The sequence below is a fragment of the Trachypithecus francoisi genome, unplaced genomic scaffold (genome assembly GCF_009764315.1).
Source record: "Trachypithecus francoisi isolate TF-2019V2 unplaced genomic scaffold, Tfra_2.0 Lachesis_group3, whole genome shotgun sequence".
Lineage (NCBI taxonomy): Eukaryota > Metazoa > Chordata > Mammalia > Primates > Cercopithecidae > Trachypithecus > Trachypithecus francoisi.
The window spans coordinates 126,991,137-127,013,648 of NW_022681468.1; the positions used below are offsets into that span (position 1 = coordinate 126,991,137).

The following is a 22,512-nucleotide window of genomic DNA, read 5'->3' on the forward strand; positions in this document are numbered from 1 at the left end:
AATGGACTAGATCTACCCTACAGTTCTTTCCAACCTAGCAAGTAATTTTTTTGTGAATGTAAGATTGCCTCAAATAGCTATGTGTAGACGGAGAGAGGTGAGGTAAACTAGTAAAACCTTTTTTAAAAAATTCAGCTACTACATAAAACCCAATACATACACACACACACAGAGCACATATATATATCATATATACATATATGATATACGTACAGCTTAAAGAAGGAGGTTAAAAGCAGAGCTTATTGGTTGAAACAGGGATTAGGAGACAAGGGAAGGAAGCTCAGATGCTGCCCCTCCCTGGGTCTCTCCTTCACCGCTACCCACGAGGTGTCTCTAAGAACTCTCAGTCCTCAGGTAACATGAATGCCAGTTCAGTCAGGAGAGGTCCTCTACATGGCTATGTGTCACAACACTTTTTTTTTTTTTGAGACAGAGTCTTGCAGTGTCATCCGGGCTGGAGTGCAATGGCGCTATCTCGGCTCACTGCAACCTCCAGCTCCCAGGTTCAAGCAATTCTCCTGCCTCAGCCTCCCTAGTAACTGGGATTACAGGCATGTGCTACCAAGCCTGGCTAATTTTTGTATTTTTAGTAGAGACAGGGTTTCACCATGTTGGTCAGACTGGTCTTAAACTCCCGACCTCAGGTAATCCACCCACTTTGGCCTCCCAGAGTGCTGGGATTACAGGTGTGTACCACCATGCCCAGCCCACAATACAGTGTAAGTGAAGTAATGCACATATTAGGTTGAGATACCAATTCGCGGCAGCCAGGGAGATAAGATGTGGAAACACTTAATGAATCTATTTTTTTTTTTTTTTTTTGAGACACAGGTTTGCTCTTGTTACCCGGGCTGGAGTGCAGTGGCGCGATCTTGGCTCACTGCAACCTCCACCTCCTGGGTTCAAACAATTTTCTCCTGCCTCAGCCTCCCGAGTAGCTGGGATTATAGGTGCACACCACCACCCCCAGTTAATTTTTTGTATTTTTATTAGAGACAGGGTTTCACCATGTTGGCCAGGTTGGTCTCGAACTCCTGACCTCAGGTGATCCTCCCGTCTTGACCTCCCAAAAGTGCTGGGATTATAGGCATGAGCCACCGTGCCTGGCCTTAATGAATCTTATATGCATAGAAATACATTTAAAATATTATTTTAAGGGCAGGAATTTGAAGGTGAATTTTATTTTCTTTTTTCACATTTATCTGCATGTTCTATTAATTCTGTAAGAAATGTGTGCTAGGTACACAATAAAAAACCCAGAAAAATATAGCCTTATTCATTTAAAACAGTTCTCACCTACAGATGCACATTGGAATACTCTGCAGAACTTAAACACACGCGCGCGCGTGCACACACACACACACACACAGAGTCCTACCAGTCACCTTGTGAATCAGGATCTTTGGGGATGAAACTGAGGCATGTGAATTTAACATGTTTCACAGGGCGCTATGTATCAGACCCCAGGTTCAGAATCACTAGGTTTTGTAAGCATTATGCTATAGCATAGCTGTGAAAAAGCACAAAGCTAACACTTAACTCCTCATCCTTTTATAATATTTAAAACTGTGATGGGGATTTAAAGAACGGTAAAGTAGGAAATAGTCTACTGTGCAAAATCTTGCTAGAAGTTTAGTTGAGAAGTCAAATGGACGGCAAAGCAACATTAAGGCATTGAGGAAGAGAACAGGTTTAGGTGAATTGGCTATTGAAAAAATCTCAGGTTTAAATTAGTCACCACGTTCAATATAGCCAACACAGTGATGACCAAATGGAAAAAGAGGCCTCCCTAAAGAGGGCACTTTGCTGCTATGGCTGAGTCAGTACCACTCCCCTGAAGCATTTCATTGAGATGTTCCATCACCTCCTTTGCCACAAGAACAGGGTCAGATGTTACAAGCCACATATGTTTTAAGCAAACAAAAATGCACACTTGGCTGAACATCCTCCATCCGGAAGGTACCTTCCAAATCCTAACACTTAATAGTGTTCACTTTTCATACAAACAAATCCAGTAGAATACCTTTGCAGCTTCCACCATGCGAGCAGTGGAGTCGGCTAAGAGTTTTGCTGCTGCCAGGAGCTTCTTCGAATTCTCCATGTCGATTTCGGCTTCTGCATCTGACCTCATGGCATTGACGAGGTCCGATGTGGCTTGGGCCAGGACCCGTGCCTGGCGCACCATTTCACCTAGAGGACGGAATAGAAGATGTGGTCTGTTTGTCTGCTTTTCAAAGGTCAGTAAAACCTCAGGAGCCAGTAGAGTCTTGTCTCTACTCCTCTGGTAAGTGGGAGCAAAAAAACTGAACCTCCATGCTCTACTCCTAAGCGATGCATCCAAATTAGAACCCAAAATGAAAATATTCCCTGCGGCTGCCAGGATGATACTCCCCAAACATATCCGGGTTCAGCCTTTCACTATGAGGCATGAAGAGAACAGAAGGAGCCAAAGAGGAACACTTTATAAAGAGAGGGCAGGGAACAAAATTACGTGGATTTAGCATTAGTAAACACTTATTTAGAAAACACTGCCTTCTTCACTTTGAAAACCACTTACACAAAAGCCTCTATAATAAACTTTTTGAAGAACTGGCACAGAACAAAATTATTTTTAAATTCTGTATTAATGTGTAGGCTACCTAGCACCAGATGAGGGATATCACACAATCCACTCAATGTGTGCCACTTGGCCTTTGCTAACAGAAGCACGGACCCCAGTTTCATGCTCAAATGCTATGACTTGCCTTGGCCTGGAGTTTTCCCTGCCAATTTTCTCTTTGCTCATCCTTTTTTACCCAGCACTGATTTTGATCTTGCATTATTCTTTGGTCTTATTGTCCCTGTGATTTTACTGAAATCTATTTTAATTTCCTTCTGGAAGTAGGAGGAGTATAACAACCAACATTAAAAACTAGCACGATTCAAATGTAAGGGATTTCTTCCTCTAGCAAAAGCCATCTGAAAAGAATGCTGAAGCACTGTAACAAAAAGGGGGAAGAAGAAAGCTTTTACTCAAATAAAAATGTGCTTAATTCAGTGTAGTATCCGGGACTGGATCCCGAGACGGTTAAAGGACATCAGCAGAAAAACTGATGAAATCTGAATAATGTCTGTAGTTTAGTTAGTAAAGTACCAACGCTAATTTCCTAGTTTTGACAAATGTGCTACCTTTTAGGGAAGCTGTCAAAAATGGAGAAACTGGGAAAGGTATATGGGAACTCTCCGTATTTCCTCTGCAACTTTTTTGCAAATTTAAAAGTATTTCAAAATAAAAGGATTATCAAAAACAAAGAAACAACAACAACAAATTCAAATGTGTGAAGCATTCCTATCTTGTTAAACTATTTACTGATACAGAAGAACACAAGACAATTTTCTTAAAAAAAAAACAAAACTCATTATAAGGTATTATTCTATGCTGTCAAGGAAGCTCAAAAATAGATATCTTACACATTACTAGTTGGGTTGCAAATTGTGGGTCCTTTCTGGAGAAAAATTTCTTAGACACATTTAAAATAAAAATCTACCCACTGGCCCAGCACCCTCCATTAATAGGAATTTACCCTACATTTGAAAAGTAAACTATTTTTACAAGAATGCTTATTGTAGTATTTTTGTAAAAGCAAAACAAACTAACAAAAAAACTAAATGTCCATTAAAAGATCACTGGTTAAATTATGATGCCTACAAATATAGAATACTATGCTGCCACTAAAAAGATTAACACACAGGTGGACATGAAAAAAGTCCAGGCTGGGCACAGTCACGCACCCCTGTAATCCCAGCACTTCGGGAGGCTGAGGCGGGCAGATCACCTGCGGTCAGGAGTTCGAGACCAGCCTGGCCAACATGGTGAAGCCCCATCTCTATTAAAAATACAAAAATTAGCCGGGCATGGTGGCAGATGCCTGTAATCCCAGCTACTTGGGAGGCTGAGGCAGGAGTATCTCTTGAACCTGGGGGGTGGAGGTTGCAGTGAGCCAAGACTGTGCCACTGTACCCCAGCCTGGGCAACAGAGTGAGATTCCACCTCAAAAAAAAAAAAAAAAGAGAGGAAAAAAAAAAGTCTTTAAGATATACAAAGTGAAAAGGTTATGAATTTCGGGGATTTTGATGGCACAGTGGTGAGCTGGGTTTGGGGAGACTTCCTTTTCGATAGATTATAAAAAGGTGTATTGTATATGTTTTTAAACTGACTGCATATTATGTATGATGCTTTGGAATCTGAAAACACCTTTTTGCTGGAGACAAACTGTCCTCTAAGGGCTAGACAATTTAGAGACTGCAGAGGTTCAGCAGGGAATATGTCTTTGATATGCAAACTAACCAGTCCAGAGCTAATCCTCCTCTAACTGGCCCAGACACTCAGGAGACACTGTTCCTCTGCCTGGATCATCCTGGGGCCAGGTCCCAGGTAACTAGCCACCACCTCCATAATTTAGAGCCTGCCAAAATTATTTAAACTAGCCAATCCTAAATTGTTTACCCTGCCCTGCATTTCCCAAGGAAGTTCCAATAAAGGCCATGGTCTAGGCCCTCCCCTTGCTCCTGTCTTCTCCCTCCTGACCACCCTGGTGCTCTCCCATGACCCTGTGTGGCATGCGCTGACCCCCTCCAGGGGACACGCAAATACAATAAACTTCTGAATTCCAAGCCTTGATCTTGTTTCCTTCTGTGGCTGCTCCAACTTTGCCGTACCGTACCCAACATGTGCATTCACAGAACAAAGGATCCGCTGCAAATCTAACAAAATAACAAAATCTAACCATTTATAACAAAAACCCGGTGAACTCTGTTTAAGTCTGTAAGCATGGCTATGGAAGAGTCTTGTATCTTTTTTCGAGCTTCAGTGGGGAAGTCTTTGAGACCGATGAGAACTTGCCCTTGCCAGTCATCCAGGCAGCCTTCACCTTCCCTGTGGGTGAGCACCACCATCAGGAGGAACACCAAAACCCACCCATCCACCCACCCACAACACAGTGCCTTACCGGCATCACCCATGGAGCTGAAGATGCTCTCAGTGACACACATGATGGTGTCGGTGGCCTGGTCGTAGCGGCCGATGGGCTCGCCTCGGCTGGCAAACTGCCGCACATGCTGCAGGAGATCATGGAGGGCCTGGCTGACCACGCTGGCCGCTGCGCTGACCTGCTTCAGGAGCTCACTGTCGGTGGTGGCTGCCTGGCAGGCACGGACGCAGTTCTCCACTGAGCGGTCCACCAGCTTCCCTGCTTCAATCAGCTGCTCCTGGCACACAGGGGAGCTGATAGTGGGGCTCACAACCTGAAGAGAGACAGGAACAGGTTGTGGGCACTGCGGTTGAATCCTGGTCCCTCTCCATGTGCCCCCACAGTCCCATCAAGGCCCTTCCTGCTCTGGGCCTCGGTTTCTTACTCAAAGGACCATTGCTCGGTTTCTTACTTACAGGATCATTTCATTCAATGAAACCATTGCTTCAGTCTCACACACTCTGCTATTCTACTTCATCCTTGTGATCTGACATGTCCCGCTGATTTGTAATGTCATTAGTCACACATGACAGTCCATACTACTGCCCTACTTCCATGGAGAGAAATTCCTGAGATTTCCCAATTATACCTCCTTCCTTCTAGGATCCTTTGAATTGAGTCTTTTGAGTTGGGATACAAAGACTACCTAAAAGAATTCTATTTCTATTCCCAGAAACACCTGAAACTCTGCCTCATAGCCCTTTAATGAACAGGGGGGTTCTGTCAGTTCCTTGTAAATTCTAGCAGTGTGGACAAGGAAAGCTTGAGGGGGACAATGCTGCAAATCTTACCATAGGCTCTCAATGTGAAGCTGAGCCAGATCACAGATCTACACAACATGACAGGCCATCAAGTCCAGAAACGGACATTTCCCATCTTCTGATGCATCATCACCGAGAGGACACATGAAGTGGAGGGGAAAGGTATTTGGAGGCAGACAGACTTGAGCTGTTACTCTAGTTCTGCCACTTACTACTTCTGTGGCCTTAACCTACTAACATCTAAGGGCCTCAGATTCCTCATCAGTGAACTAGAGATAATGGTGCTTAATCCTGCTTGCAGCATTACCAGGGAGATGTAATGAGGGGATGTATGACACACAGAGTGTGTATACCCTGGCAACAATTAACATCCCCACTCAGACACTGTGTAGCCTACAAAGGGTTCCCATAAACTCTGCGGCTTATTTCTGAACCCATTTATAATGCTGTACACCACATAAGGCAAGAACTATTTTTGTGCAGGTGTAAGAGGCACTGAGAAGTCCAAAGGGGAGACACAGCAATTTGCATATAGAAATGAACTAGTGAAAAGTACCAATGGCCTGAGGACTTGGGCAAAGAACAAATGATAAAAGCAGAATCAGACCACTTATGCTAAAATCCCATCATCACTTAAGACACTTGAAAGAAGTTCTAAAGCTTGGACTATTTGAACAAATTCCACCCCTGCTACCCACCAAATGCCTGGGGAGGCAGATAACAGCAGATGATACTGGATAGAAAGGGCTGGGGCGCCAGCTGCCTTACCTTGGCACATGCCACAAGCTGTGAGGTGGAGAGGGCACACTGGGTGGCAGCAGCAATTACCCTGTTCTGTAGGACAGTATCTTCGGCCACTTGGGCAACATTCTTTGCCTTTAGTACCAACATGGCAGCTGCATTGGCAACAGCTTTGGCCAAACTCATTAAAACATCCTGAAAAAAGGGAATCAAAGACTGTTCATTTATTTCTCTCTAATCACCTTTCACAGCCTGAAAATAAACATGTTATTAAAATTCCATTTGATCTTTTTCCTTCAGCACTTCAGAAGTTTTTTTATTTGTTTTTTAAAATGTCAACTTATCCTTAGAGGTACTTAAAAAAGGAGACTTGTATCCTAATAACTCAGTCTCTTACATCCATTAAGTAGCACAGGCTTAAATCTAAAATAGTTAATTTGAGGGAAGGGTTATTATTTTAACCACTGATTCACATTCATGCACTTATCTAACACAATGTCTTGACCACATCTCTTGGATGAGTGGCCGATATGGTGGATCAGGAGAAGCTGAAAACATAGCCAGATGCCACAACATCATGTGCCATAGTTATAATTCATGGCCTCCAAGTCATCATGCCCCACTGCAACTTGAAAATTTATCTTCTGGATTTCTACTTTGCCCAAAGATCCAAGTTGTCATTAGAAATTTAGCCATAGCTCTACCTCCAGAGGGCAACATTTGATGCGCACAGACACATAGCTGGCACCAATACAGCTCAAGAGCCAAGAAATGCTCTGAACATGAGTTATTCTCAGTGTTCTGTAGCCTTCCGGGTAGGAATTAAATTATTAAGAAAGCAGAAAGAGAGCCTATATAAATACACTAGCTATAAGATGGTCCGGCTGAAGATGCAGGGAGCGCTGAGCCTTGAAACATCAGTTTATGCTTCAACTCAATGACTCGGCATTCTGCCTGCAGAAAGAAGAATCCTTTGCGCCTACCAGATTTGTCACCCATCTGTTCGACCTGAAGAATAACCACGGTTACAATGAATTTACTTCTTTGCTTTCGATACTGAAAGTAGTTTATTTGACTTGGAAATGCCTTCCCAAACATACAAGCCATTTTTATTTTGCACAAACATGTCAAGGCTTTTCCCCTCAAGGAAATAAGGTCAGAAGTCTTTATTAATTCATCAGATGATAAAGACCACATTTGATTGTAAATGTAAAGGGCACCCACAGTGCCTTTACAGTGAGATATTTTATGAGAAGATACAATGGAAATAATATTCAGCCTGCAGAATTTTACACAGAACAAAGACGAGATACAATCCAGCTAAAACAGAAACCCATGAATCTATCAAGTAAGCTAATTTTAAAATGGACGAAACTAAGTGGTCTTCAAGGAGCAGGTTATTCCAGTCTTTCTTAGGTCTGTGATGTTTCCTGGCTACTCCAGGTATAATTAAAGCCCCTGGTGCTGAAAGCTGAAGATCCCTTTGGGATTTGACTGGCACTTGTCTACCACACAACTTTTAGGAATTGCTCCCACTATGGCAAGGTTACAGTTCCTGGACATTTATCTCAATGCTCAGTGAAAACACAGCTTGAATGTCACAAATTATTAAAAAGATTTTTAAAAATAACTTTCCAAAGTAGGTCATGGTATTCCCTCACTTGACATGAATTCATCTTTTCAGATGGGGGCCAGGATTTGGTCACATAGAATCATGATTGTTCTAAAGGGCTTTGTTAGAATTGTTTAAAGAAATCCTGTTCCTCTTATTAATTTTGTCCAAAAAAATACAGTTAGAAAAAGAATGTGATACTACAGCTATAGCTGCTGACAAGGCCCTTGTCAAAATTTTCAACAAGACCACTATTATACAGCCAGTGTAAAATAAATCTTTGTTAACTATGGGAACATGCAGTACATTAAGAACCCAAGAAAAGCTCTGAGATATGATCTCAAGAATCAGAAAAATAGAGTAAGAAATCCAATGTCAGTTACCCATAACTGGAGGAGGTTGCAGGATCACCTTACTGGCCTGGTCTTTACCTAGAGAGCTTACACAATTGAAAACATTCAAGTCAGGCCTGTCCCTGCTAACAAAGGCTCTGTAGGACTATCACCCTGAACCTGAACCTGAACCTGCTTCCTTTGCACATCTGAATAGAAACAAACATTAGGAAGCAGGGTTGACATTCATACACAATGAAAATAATCTGCTAAAGCAGGGAGAGGCAGGTAAAGCTTTTAAAAAATACAAGGTTGCATGTGATGTTTTAAGGAAGAATTGTCTTTCTCCTTAACCTTCCTTGGCACTTTGGAGAAAACAATAATATTAATACTTTTGGGGAAAGTAAATGACCATGTCAAGATAATTAAGCCTAGTAAAACAACAGCTGAATCTCCTATTTACCAAGTTCCTAAATAGGTACCTGCCTACAAATAATTACCTGCCCTAATATAAAAAGTAAAGGCCAATGCAAGAGAAGTTTGGGGATATGGAAAGGGAAATCAGGATGGGGACACAATTAACTTGGGTTTAGCAGAATATATTGATGTGCAGTTCATTCTGATTCTAGGGAACTTATGACTGGCCATCTCAGTGTAGAAATGGCTTCCAGGAATATTCCTACAGCCCATGATACGAACTCACCCTCCATCATGACATAAATGTACATTGAATGCCTTATTGCACTGCGGGACATAAGTGAATCCCATAGCCCAGTGCCACAGGCATGTGGAGAGTGAAGGAGAAACAAACACATCTACGCATGAAGGTTGAAATTTCATGTCTCACAATATACATGATCACATCTTAGTTTAACACATCTTTTGCTTATAAAATTTGGAAGTTCTAGATAAAATGGCATGCAAAATTGCCACCCATGAAGCAAGAAACCTGAATGCCAGAGGAAAGCTAATGATCTTTTTGTTCCATCTATAACATATTATAAAATCATTGCCAAATGAAGAGGTGGTCAAAACAGATGAAATCAAAAATGCAGGAAAAAAGGTATTGAAAGGTGTCAGGTAGTTAATAGAAACATTGTGTTATTTTCTGGACTTGGTGATATTTGTGGTATGAGTTCATATAAGTTTGCAATTCTTTGTGATTTCTTCTAAGTAAATGTTTCACTATATACATAATTCAAAAAAAATTTTAATAAGTGAAGGCCAATGAAATTCTGTAGAATCCTAAACAGTGAACTTGACACAGGATTTGGAAAAGGGCATCTTTCAGAGAACCTGGGCTAGAACAGTAACAATTTAATTAGGATATATTTATATATGACTTGCAAAATTAGAGACTTAGGAGGAGGAGTAAAGAGCACTGGCCCACCAGCACATAAGCAGCTCATCCTGGCCTGAACTCCCCCAGCAGCAGGCCTCTGCGCCTCACCCTTTGAGGGACAGGGATGGAGGCAGACGAGCAGAGATACCTGATGCTTTCTGAGCTGCCGTGAGGTGATACTGCACACAGTGGTGACACGCGCTCCCCAGAGGGCAAGCAGCACATGTCCCTGGTATTGAAAAAGAAGGGTCACAAAAAAGACTTCTCTGCCACGCTTGTGGTTTTGGATAAGACACAAAAAACAAACCACCTCTGGGTACAAAGGAAATTATCTCTCTCTCTGTGTATGTGTGTTGAAGTACGTAGATTTTCATGTTTATGAGGACTCAAGAATGATGCCATTAAACCCTTCTCCTAAACAGGTAAAATAAGACTGGCCAGGCACTGATAATCAGAGGTTAGGTGACAGATACCAGGAGTTCATGACACTATTAATATTTCCTCCCTTCTTGTGATTAAAGAATGTCCAGCATATTGAAAAAAATAATAATAATCAGGGCCGGGTGTGGTGGCTCACGCCTGTAATCCCAGCACTTTGGGAGGCCGAGGCGGGCCGATCATGAGGTCAGAAGTTTGAGATCAGCCTGATCAACACAGTGAAACTCCATCTCTACTAAAAATACAAAAATTAGCCGGGTGTGGTGGTGTGCACCTGTAATCCCAGCTACTCAGGAGGTCAAGGTAGGAGAATCGCTTGAACCTGGGAAACAGAGGTTGCAGTGAGCAGAGATCATGCCACTGCACTCCAGCCTGGGTGACAGAGTGAAACTCTAATTAACAACAACAACAACAAAAAAAAATTAGGAAAGCTACATATGTGCTTTACAGTGATGAAACATGGTGTCAGTGAAATTAGTTTTCCTATTAAAAAAATTTTTTTTGGTAACACAAAAAGACCTCACTCCAAGATAATACATCTCAATCGCATTTTTGACAATCTCAAAGAAAATTTAGTTAGTTTTTGAAATATTACATTCTGCCTGCTGGGGTCTAGACCATCACTTAGACTTCTTTCCATGACTATAAGCCTGCAAATATCCTACCTGGAATCGCTCATCGGTCTCATTCTCTCCAATCTGTCTCAGAAGATCCCCACTAGCTTGTCCGATGCTGCCAGCAGCAGTCAAAACTGTCTGTCGAGGCTGTGAACAAAGAACACACTTTAATTGGAAAGAAAACGCATTTCCTCCAGTGCCATCAGACATGGAAGCACAGGAAGTAGAATCTCATAGAATTTGCTCCCTTTGTCTATCAGTGAGAATCTCAGGTGGTCTGCCGGACAGAAGACATCCTGGTGAAATCTGTGCAAGGAAACATCCAGTGTCTCACAAACCAGCAATAGGTATGTGGCTCTGAAATGGCCCATTAGTGAGCCTTGTTCAGGTGGTAAGAAGGTGATATGCATTCTGTGGAAATTAGGGTGCAAACTTATATTCCCCTTAAATGTGTGTTAATCGTGTGTGTGAAGTTCCTGGGGTTGCATCAACTCAAGTACCCTTGAGGGGGAGGCCTTTATACTAAGAGCTCAACCACTCCTGAATGTGGTTGAACTCTTAGTTGCAGAGAGAAACATACCCCATCAGAATGCAAGGAACAGCTGGGGAAGCAAGAGCCCCATGGTCCCCCAGCGGACGCAGCCGTCCCATCAGAACCCCAGTGATTGCTTGCCTCTGGAGCTTACCTCTCCAGAAGTAGGCTGCACAGCTTTCAGCAAGTCTGACACTGCCCCAGCGAGGGTCCTGGCAGCTCTGAGCAAGTCCTCCCCGCTGCCCACCTCATCATCCATGAGGGCGGCCAGTAGCTTCACACCCTTGGACATCTCCGTCAGGTTGGAAGAAATAGTGGTGATCGCACATCCCACAGCTGTGTAGTCAGTGTCTGCAGGGTCACCTGGGAGAGAAAAGAACCATCCCCATTAAAGGAGGGCACACGGTTCTAGTGAGAATTTTCAAAACCCCACACTGGCAGGAGTTCCTCACCCACCATCCTGCAGGAGTCAGACACCAAGCTTCACATGAGCACAGTGAGATAGCCTGCTCCCTGTCTCCACAGTGACTTCAAAAAGGTCCTTTTGCCTGGAGGCCTCAAGTATTGAAATACTGAGTACAACCACCTTTAAAAATCCAAAGGATGCCTCAGCATCTCACAGTCTTTTTCATTAGGCCCCTGTCAGCAGCTCAGGGGGTCAACTCTGCTCCTGAAAGGCTGATATGCTGCAGGGTGAAACCAAGCAAGCTCCCAGCTCTCCTCTGAGAGCGCAAGGTTGGGAGCCACACTGTGCCAGAAGAGACCGCTGCTGGACAAGATGGGCGAAGGCACATATGATAGGTCTGTTCATTCAAAACCATTTTCCAATTGTAGGTGCCCAGAAGCGAGAAAGTAGCCTCAACAGACTTTGCAGTATGTCCAGCACACTGACAAGCCATGAGAAGATCTGAATAGGTGTTTTTTAATGAGGATGCAAGATACAGGCAAAAAGCAATAAGATGTTCCTTACCCGCTCTCCTGGGTCACTTGGAGAAAACGCCTACAGCACTCCAAGTGCCTAAGAATAGACTATCCTCTCATAATATGAAGTCTATTGTTTCAATCAACAGATAACTTATATTTTAAAATTAAAAAAACAGCTTTTAAACAAAACTCCAATGCAGCACAAATCTCAAGGGACTTACCCGCCGTGAGGTTAACAACTGAAGCCGTTCCAGCCGTGATAGCATCAACTTGAGAATGGATTTCGTGTTTGGATTCATCGACTTTGTTCTGAACCCATACCCTAGATGCCTGCAAAGCCAGACAACGGCACAACACAATCACAGCACAGAATCACCCAGGAGACCGGAAATGCCCCACCATAAAATCAGACCAGCATTTTGGCTACATTCTTCTTATGAGGCCAGTGCCGACAGGGCCCTTAAGTTATCCTAAATGGTATCCTTAACAGGCCTCTTGCTCCTTCGGAGATACTCAATGGCATGCAGATTCTCCCTGTGTCTTACATTAATTATGTTGTTTGCGTTTTTAACTTTTAAGATCTTAGGGAGAAAAATTCCACATGGCTTTATTTAGAAAAATTCAATTGAAAAAGAATGAGAAGCGAAAAATCAATGTTGCATAATAATACTGCACATTAGCACTGATAGTTGTTGCTAATTTTCACCTTGCTTTTGCAGGGAGCAGGGTGAGAAGGAGGGTGTTTCAGCTCATAGGTGTTCTCTGTCAATGCAGGAAATGTCTCTTGCTTACAACACGCATCGCCTTGAAGACGACTGAAGGCCATGCTCATGTAGATGGTAAGACCCTTCCTGGTAAGATGAGGGGATGGGTCGAGACCCCTGTTCTGGATCCAGATCTACCACTAGTAGGTGATAGGACCTTGGGCAAATCATATCCAGGTCCTGTGCCTTATACTTTTTCTACTGTAGGAATTCAATGGTTTTTAAAAACCTTTCCAGCTCTTATACTTTATATGTTTATTTGAACCTATAAATAGCAAGTTCTCTATTTTCTGGTATTTCAGAACTTACCTAATAAATGATCATTTATCTTGATAATGATGACCCTGCAGTAAGGTGCTTGTCTGCTTCCCAAAATATCCCAAAAATATTCATCTATGTTCAGGATGTGACTAGCACTAAAAATAATTTATTGCATTCTAAATCTTTGAAAACTGGTGAAGGAGGAATGTTAAATCTTAAATATATTAAAACTCTACCTCCCAATTATACTGGATGTGGGAGTCTGCCATACATGTTTTTACTCTGGAGTTCTCCAAAGCAAAATGTTTATTGTTTTCGGGTACCTGGGAGAAATGGCACTGAGGATACCAGCAACCTCCACGCACACAAATGTGCAAATGAAAAACTCAGCATTCTGGGAGAACTTGGAAGGCAGTTATCCTGGCAGGACAAGATGAGACTACAGACTGTATCTTGGTTCTGGCCCCTGTGATGGCACCTACAGTCCTACAACAGTGGTTGTCAACCCTGACTGGCCATTAGAATCAGCTAGTGAGAATAAAAACCACTGATTCTCAGGCTCCACCCACAGAAACATCGATTTATTTGGTCAGAGCTGGTGCTTTGGGCTTAAAGTTTTTAAAGTTCCTCGGATGATTCTAACCTACAAAGCAGAGTTGAGAATGACAGTGCTAGCCGGTGCTTCTCAAACTTTAATGGTCACACAAAGAAGTTGGGAACTTGGCTAAAAAGCAGATTCTGTTTGAGTGGGCTGAGGAAGGCCCAAGATTCTGCACCTTTTACAAGACTCTAGGAATTGCCATGCTGCTGGTCCTGGGACCACGATTTGAGCAGTGAGGAGCTGGAAGATTTTATGCAGCAGTAGCTACAGGAAGATCTCTGGGTTAATCACCCTACCTTGCTGAAAAGCTCAATGGTAGTAAGCCAGTGCTTCTCAAAGCACAGTCCCCAGGCATGCAGCGTTGACATCACCGGAGATCTTGTTGGAAATGCAAAATCTCAGGCCCTACCCAAGATCCAAAAACAAAAACAAAAACAAAACAAAACAAAAAATGGGGGGAGAGTCCAGCAATGTGTGTTTTAACAGGCCCTTCAGATGATGCTGATGTATGCTACAGTTTGAGAACCACTGGTAGCAATAAAACTAACAAACAGCTAATGCTTACTGAGCTCTTACTATGTGCTAGGGGCCATGGTAAGAACTCTACAGGTGATTAGATCATTGCAGCTTCACAACAACTCTATTTACAGATGACAAAGTAGAGGATTAGAGAAGGCAAGTAGCCCAGATTCACACAGCCAGTACTGGAGCTGGGGTTTGAACCCAGGTCGCAGGATCCTAGGGTCCAAGTTCTCTGCCCTCCCATGGTACTGCCAACAGCCTGCAGTACCCTGTGATTTTCTCCTCCTATGGGTGCAACTGAGAGACGAAGTCTCACTATCCTGAAAAAATCATGGGTTTCCATTTCACCTAGAGACAGAAATTTACCTAGATGAATCCTGACCGAGTGCCTAACACTACTTTCTGCCAGGACAGAGACTTGGCATGAACACCACTCAACAGTATTTACCATATCCTGGCCGAGAGGTGGCAGCGAGTCGAGCTCGCTGAGGTCATCCTGGGCCTGCTGGACGGCATGCATGCTTGTGTTGATCGTCCCCATCAGGGCCTGCTGGGCTGAGGTCTGCAAAGGCAGATGAAACAAAGCTGCCATCCCACACTCCTGGGACTGACATGGCCCTTTATGCAAAACCAAGCAAAACAGAACTCTGCGCTCGAGACAGAGCAGCCCAGGCTACATCTCAACAAGCGCCTGAACTGTCTCCCATTTCAACCTGGAGGCCAGAAATAGATACTGCATTATATTAATAGAACACAAAATGAAGGTGATTGCCATGGAGGGATTATAATCAGAAGTGTGTGAAGAGCTTAATTAGCTGACAAGAAGGCTCGTAAGAGTCCTTGCAGGGGAACTGAGGTGATCCAGTCTTTGAGTACTGAGGACCTCCTCATGTACAGGAAACACGTGGGTGTTAAATGAGAATGCTTCCTGATAGATGCCTAAGGACTCCACCTAAATCTACGGTCAACACACTTTTTCAGAGACAAGTATTGCTCCTGAGCTTTCAAAAAGTTCTCGTCCAATAGCAAGGGAGTCAGTCCCAAGGCCAGCCTGAGAGGCACCGAGCCAGACAGACCAGCACAGTGGAAAGCAATCAATGACTCCCAGGGTGAAACCTCAAGATTGCTAAAAACCTGGTCTACTTCTCAGACTTTCCTAGGGGTATCTGGACCAATCAGCTTGGTGCTGCCAGGACATGGGAGCAGGGTTCTGTCCCTGTATCACAAGTCATGTTGAGAGCTTCGTAATTTTCCAGTCACAGAGGACACCTCCGATACTAAACAGGCAGTGATCCGAGTCATCCAATTTAAAAAATGCACAGCTGAATGACGCATGGTTCAGCCGGGAACTACAGAGAGTTCCAACACTCAGCCCATCACCACCGCTGGTGTCCACCCTGCATGCCGGAGGCAGCAGACTAACGAGCGGGGGAGGAGCACAGGAAGCCTCACCAGTGGCGGCATGTGGCCTCGGTGCATCTGCCCAACCATGACCTGCTGCTGTGGCGAGGGCATGCTGCCAACGTTGAAGGTCTCAGGCCCGCTGGAGCCCGAGCGCATCACGGCCGGCAGCGCCACTGAGCCGTGCTCTGCCTTCCCGGTCCGGTTGAACTGCTGCTGCAAGATGGTGGACCTGCCGGGAAAAGCGGTTTGGTCACTGCAAGGACGCCACCCATGTGGAGTGCAATGAGGAGACCCCACAGATGTCACGTATGTTCCCTGCTTTATGCTGTGAAGGCCAGTTTAAAGAGGCACATACAGACAGAGAAGCAGGAATGAAGACGTGGCATCACAATACTTAGCAGAGCTCTGAGATGAATCCTTTTACAATAAGTAATGTAAATAATTACTCCCAATTTATCCACTTAATAGATTTATGGTATTATGCAATTAGTTGTTATTAAAAATACAAGGCTGGGTGCAGTATCTCACCCCTGTAAGCCCAGCCCTTTGGGAGGCCAAGCGGGGAGGATTCCTTGAAGTCAGGAGTTCAAGACCAGCCTGAACATATGAGACCTCATCTCTACAAAAAATTCAAAACCTTAGCCTGGAGTGGTGGTACATGCCTACAGTCCTAGCTATTCAAGAGGATGAGGTGGGAGGATCACCTGAGCCCAGGAGCCAGAGGCTGCAGTGAGCTACGATCATGCCACTGTACTCCAGCCTGGGCAACAGAGTAAGACTCTGTCTCAAGAAGAAAAAATGACAACAACAACACAGAGATTCCTATAATAATGATGTCCCAGGTTTTAAGTGAATGTTTTGATATGTTGATATATTATTTTTGGTAAATCATACCCGAAAGAACATTCACTAAACAGGTATCAACCTTCTGCCAGGTTCCATTCCAAGCATCAGAGATACAGATCATTTATCTGTAGCTTGAAAGGGGAAATGTGGAAATGAAGCTGGGGGAAATCTCCCACAGCTTAGCTTTCTCCGTCAGGCCCACCACCACTGACCACAGAGGATGTTTCACTGCCTGTAGAGCCTTGACCACGTGAGGCTTTGGTACCTCCCCCAAATGCTTTCAGGTAAATATTGGGAAGACTCTTAAGGTATCTAATAGAAAAATTGCATTTTTAATTTTTTTCTTTTTTCGGCTCACTGCAACCTCCGCCTTCCGGGTTCAGGTGATTCTCCTGCCTTAGTCTCCCAAGTAGCTGGGATTACCAGTGCCTGCCACCACGCCTGGCTAATTTTTTGTATTTTTAGTAGAGACAGGGTTTCATCATACTAGCCAGGCTGGTCTCGAACTCCCGACCTCAGGTGAACCACTCGCCTCGGCCTCCCAAAGTGCTGGGAATACAGGAGTGAGCCACAGCGCTCAGCCAAAAAATTGCATTGTTTACTTTATATTGTCTTAGAATGAAGAATAAGTGCAAAGGACGCGGATCGTCTGGAGGTAAGAGGTGTATGTTCCTCAGCAGCCCAGCAGACAAACCCACAGACAGCGTCTGTGTGTGTTGTGAGGTGGAAGGAAGGTGCAGGTGCAGCTGCATGAAGAGACAGGGACCTCTGTCCCAGGGCCCTCGCACCATCACAGATCATTCCCTGTTGCCCAGGGCAAGGCTCGATAGCCAAGCTGAGATCCCAAGCATTAGGCATCCATGGAGAAACACTGCAGTCTAGGGGTGGGGTGGTGAGAGACTAGGGAAGGTGGGTCTGGAGACTCCAGTGAGAAGTCAGTTGCATTCTGAGATCTCAGCCAAGGATCAACATAGGAAGAAGTGGAAGGTCTAGAGATGGGGACCTTCCTGACCATTCTTCCTGCTTGCCTTGATCAGACCCCACAGTGATGCCGTGGGCAGTAGAGGAGGCTACAGTGGTCCCAGGCAGGGGAAGGTCCCAGCCCTCTGGGATCAGACACTTACTGGGCTGCTCCTATGGGAAGCAAAGCACAGCAGAGTCCTCTGAAGTGAAGCAGATCACCCTGTCAGAGAGCACTAGCTCACTAATTTACATCCAATGGCCATGAATAATTCCAAGGACTTACGGTGCTCTGCCCAAGGGTGGCAAGTACTAGAAACACATCATATCAAGTTTGGTTCTAACTTGCATACTAGTGGGGACAAATGGAAAAACACCTTTTGGGTGATTAGGAAACAAATAGTGAGAAACTGGCAGCAAGGGTGAAAATGTTAGAGAAACTACTATAGCTAAGTAAGTTTAATGGACTAGAAGATGCTAGAACTTTCTAGCAGCATACTATGGGAAACATCGCAAGATCTGAATCTGAGTCCTGGCTCTACCACATGTGTATATCTCAACTAATTTTCATGAGCTTCAGTTTCCTTATCCGTGGACTGAGAATGATAGCACTTGGCCTCCCTTTGCATAGGGAGCTGTTATTGGAATTCCAGATGAGACAGAATGTCAGACACACACACTAAAGAATAAAGAACAGTCATTACATTGCTCTATTAATATAAAAGAGATGCCTGTATAGGTTCCCCATAAAAAACATTTATTAGATGTTACTTAATTGTAATAAATCTGTCTCCTCATCTACAAATGGTGCTAAATTGAGAACACTGTGAATTTAAAATAATGATTGTGAGGATGATAGTTATAATAGCAAGTGCTATGTTCCAGGCATTGTTTTATGTGCTTTATTAGTAACTACCATGGAAATAAAACCTACTTAGGTAGTAATATCATTATCCCCATTCTACAGATGAGATCATGCCAGAAGAGAATTCATCCCCAGGGCCACACAGTGGAACACAGACCCCAGACTTGAGCCCAGTACGAGTTTCCATGTTCTTCACCACTCGCCTGTACTATGCTACCTCACAGCACTCGAGACAAGCGTGGCATGCAGCAGTGCTTCACTGAAACTCCTCCACTGGCTACACACCCTCCTCCCACAAAAGGGGCCAGAATCAAACAGAGGCTCATCCTCTGACCTTGATGGTATGATTCGATCATGAGATTTAAATCAGAAATGCGGAACAGGACTCATGAACACTTACTGCCTCAAAGACAGTTAAACGCCACACTTTGGTCAATGTTTCCCTAAAATCCTCAGCCTCCCTCACGAGACTTTTGCCACTTCAATGCTGCTGGTCTGGGGACCATGCTTGAAGAAGATTCAACTATATCATCTGCTGTCATCTTCGCCAGGTGACAGGCTTCAGAGCAGCAGGCTCCAAGCTGGCAAGAGGAAACCTGCCCATCTAGGGAGAAGGTGGTTCTCTAGTGCTCTTCATAATACTTACTTTTTTGGGGAAACGGACTCTTCTAACATGGTTGACTCCTCATCACCTTCTAGTCCAAACCGATCTTTACTTTGTTTCTGGAAATGCAATAAAACAAAATGCAAAAATGAAACCCAGGCCGGGCACAGTGGCTCATACCTGTAATCCCAGCACTTTGGGAGCTGAGGCGGGCGGATCACTTGAGGTCAGGAGTTCGAGACAAACCTGGTCAACATGGTGAAACCCCATCTCTTTAAAAAATAACAAAACAAAACATAAATCAGCCTGGCATGGTGACAGGAGCTTGTAATCCCAGCTACACCAGAGGCTGAGGCAGGAGAATTGCTTGAACTCAGAGGCAGAGGTTGTAGTGGGCCAAGACTGTGCCTCTGCACTCCAGCCTGGGTGACAGAGCAAGACTCTGTCTCAAAGAAAAAAAAAAAGAAAAGAAAGAAAAGAAAATCAGCAGGTCTTCATACAAGGACCTTTAAAAAAACATTTTGAAGGGACACAAGTGAAAGTGTTGAAGTTTACTCAAAATTCTTTATACTGGATATTTAGTAAGTGATGGATGAACAAAAGCATAATAATAAACAAGAGAAATATATTATTTAATATATAGTTAAATGTCATGTATTTATTGCACAGACTTTAATTTTACATAGTAAAAAATCAAGATGCACATATTAACATTCTATTAAAACTTGGTTTTTTTAATGGGCTGTATCTTGAAACCTTAAGAAATCTGTTTTTCTGTATACTACTATGGCATATAACCCCGTTACATTTGTTTTTAAAAAAAAAAAAACAAAAACACGAAAACTACAAAGATCATTTTTAGCTCCTCAATCCAAGTTTCCACAGAGGCTGAAAAGCACAGTACAGCTACGTGGAAAGGAAGATGCTGAGGGGTGCTAGGCTCATTCATTAGCTAAGTGACATGCTATTGTTCACTGCCTGGTAGTAAATTATACAAATATGTGCTACAGAAAAAGCAGGAATTCTCATAGGATCTTGAGGTCAAATATCTCATACTTAATTAATGATTAAAGATGAAATTAGTAAATCAAGTTTTATTATTTTTTATTTTTTATTTTTTTTGAGACAGAGTCTTGCTCTGTCACCCAGGCTGGAGTACAGTGGCATGATCTCAGCTCACTGCAAATTCCGCCTCCTGGGTTCAAGCGATTCTCCTGCCCCTGCCTCCCGAGTAACTGGGATTACAGGCACTCATGCCTGGCTAATTTTTTTGTATTTTTAGTAGAGACGGGGTTTTACCATGTTGGCCAGACTGGTCTCTAACACCTGACCTCAGGTGATCTGCCCGCCTCGGCCTCCCAAAGTGTTGGATCACAGGCATGAGTCACCGTGCCTGGCCTCAAGTATTTTTTAAAAGGGCTTTTTTTTTCAAGGTACCCAAACCATCGAAACCGAGCCTTTTAATAAAGCAGTCTTGCTTTTCCAATTTGCATCAATACAAAATACCTTTTTCAGGATGATGTCAATGTAGCCTGCAATCAGCTGGGATATCTGCTCTCCCTCGGTGGTTTGTACTGAATAGTAGCTTTCCTGATACTCCCCAAAATCCTGAAAAGACAGCATTGGAGGAAATACAGCTAAATCCGATATATCAGCATTTTAAAGGCTAGGAGGTCCAGCTCTAGAACAATATGACACAGACTTCATTTCCCCTGCTCCTTCTCTCTAAATACAAACCAATACCCTAAAATTTATTGAACAATATTCAACAGTGGTAAAAGAGTTCTCAAAACTGAAAAGACGGACTGGTTGGCGGCCTCAGAACATGCAAAACCACAATGTGGTTGAGTTCTTGGGTTTTCTTTCCTGTCCCATATACCCCCAAGACTAAGAGCTGTAGAGGCCTGAACACTGGAACCTCCAACAGGCAGTTCCTGAAAAGCATGCTTTTAGTCAAAGAACCAGGAGAAGGGAAGCCCAACAGAGACTAATTTGGGGAAGTAGTCAGGAGCTCCAACTCCAGCTCAACAACCTGGGCTGACATTCACCGGAAGCTGCAGAGCAGTGAAACCTCAGACCCTCTCAGGCCCTTTTCCACAACCCAGGCAGGTGGATGGTCTGATCCTTTTGCTGCAGCAGCCACAGTAAAGCCCTGTGTCTCCCTGCCCTCCAGCCAGTGGCTTAAAGAGACTCAGGCCCAGTGCCTTCTGGTTCCTGCAATGAAGGTCACCCAGCAATAGCAGGTAGCCTAGGGAAGTGCCTTCTGCCTTTATCAACAGAACCAACAGGGTTTGAGCAGGAACCTTAGTGTCAAAAGAAAAAATCAGCCCAGAATAGCATTGAAAGGGCTCAGAGAATAAAATTGTCATTGCAACTTAAGTCCAAGAAAGTAGGCCAGAACCCTACACACTAAACACGAACAAAGTGGCCGCCTGCTAAAATAGAATATTTCGGTAAGATCAAAAGTCTCCTAATAGGCTGGGCACAGTGGCTCATACCTGTGATCCCACCACTTTGGGAGGTTGAGGCGAGAGGATCACTTGGGCCCAGGAGTTCAAGACCAGCCTGGGCAACATGGTGAGACTTCACCTCTATAAATTTTTTTTCTTTTTTTAACTAGCCAGGCATAGTGGCATGAGCCTGCAGTTCCAGCTCAAGAGGCTGAGAGAGGAAGATCGCTTGAGACCAAGAGGTGAGCTATGATCACACCACTACACTTCAGCTTGGATGACAGAGTGAGAGACTATTTTAAAAAAAAAAAAAAAACTCTCCTAATAACCAAGATGTCTAGGATGTTTTTAAAAAAATAAATATTCATATCAAGAGCCAGGACAACCACAATATGAATGATAGACAATCAACTCATGCCAACACTGAAATAAATCAGATATTGGAATTATAAGGATTTTAAAGCAACCATCAAAAAAATGCTTCACAATAAACTACAAATTCTCTTGCAGCAAATTTTAAAGAATAAAAAGTTCCAACAAAGAAATAGAAGTCATAAAAAGGAACCAAATGGAAAGTATAGAACTGAAAAAGGCAATAACCAAAATTTTACAACTCACAGGATAGACTCAATAGTAGTGTGGAGCTAATAAAAAATAAAATCAGCAAACCTGAAAACAGATCAACAGCATTTAGTCAATCTGAACAACATAGAGAAAATAAACTAAAAAACAGAGCTCCAAGGATCTATAGGACAGTAACAAAAGATCTAACATTAATATCATCAGAATAACAGAGAGGACAATGTTGGATAAAAATAAAGCATTTGAAGAAATAATGACTGAAAACTCCCCCAAATCAGTGAAAACTTAAACCCACAAATTCAAGAAGCTGAGTGAACTCCAAACAGAAGAAATCTTAAGAAG

General features: G+C 43.4%; 1 protein-coding gene across 4 annotated transcripts in view; it reads right to left on the reverse strand.

Moving 5' to 3' along the window:
* TLN2 (talin 2) overlaps nt 1–22,512 on the reverse strand; it is a 455,709-nt gene that overhangs the window by 128,334 nt on the left and 304,863 nt on the right. For all 4 annotated transcript variants that reach the window (XM_033189877.1, XM_033189876.1, XM_033189874.1 and 1 more), the window contains 10 exons: nt 20,645–20,746; nt 19,181–19,257; nt 15,912–16,092; nt 14,908–15,021; nt 12,533–12,641; nt 11,542–11,750; nt 10,904–11,002; nt 6,542–6,709; nt 4,992–5,286; nt 2,027–2,193 (listed from right to left, as the gene is read on the reverse strand). In XM_033189877.1, the coding sequence (XP_033045768.1) occupies nt 2,027–2,193; nt 4,992–5,286; nt 6,542–6,709; nt 10,904–11,002; nt 11,542–11,750; nt 12,533–12,641; nt 14,908–15,021; nt 15,912–16,092; nt 19,181–19,257; nt 20,645–20,746 (1,521 nt within the window). The remainder of the gene's footprint in view (nt 1–2,026; nt 2,194–4,991; nt 5,287–6,541; nt 6,710–10,903; nt 11,003–11,541; nt 11,751–12,532; nt 12,642–14,907; nt 15,022–15,911; nt 16,093–19,180; nt 19,258–20,644; nt 20,747–22,512) is intronic.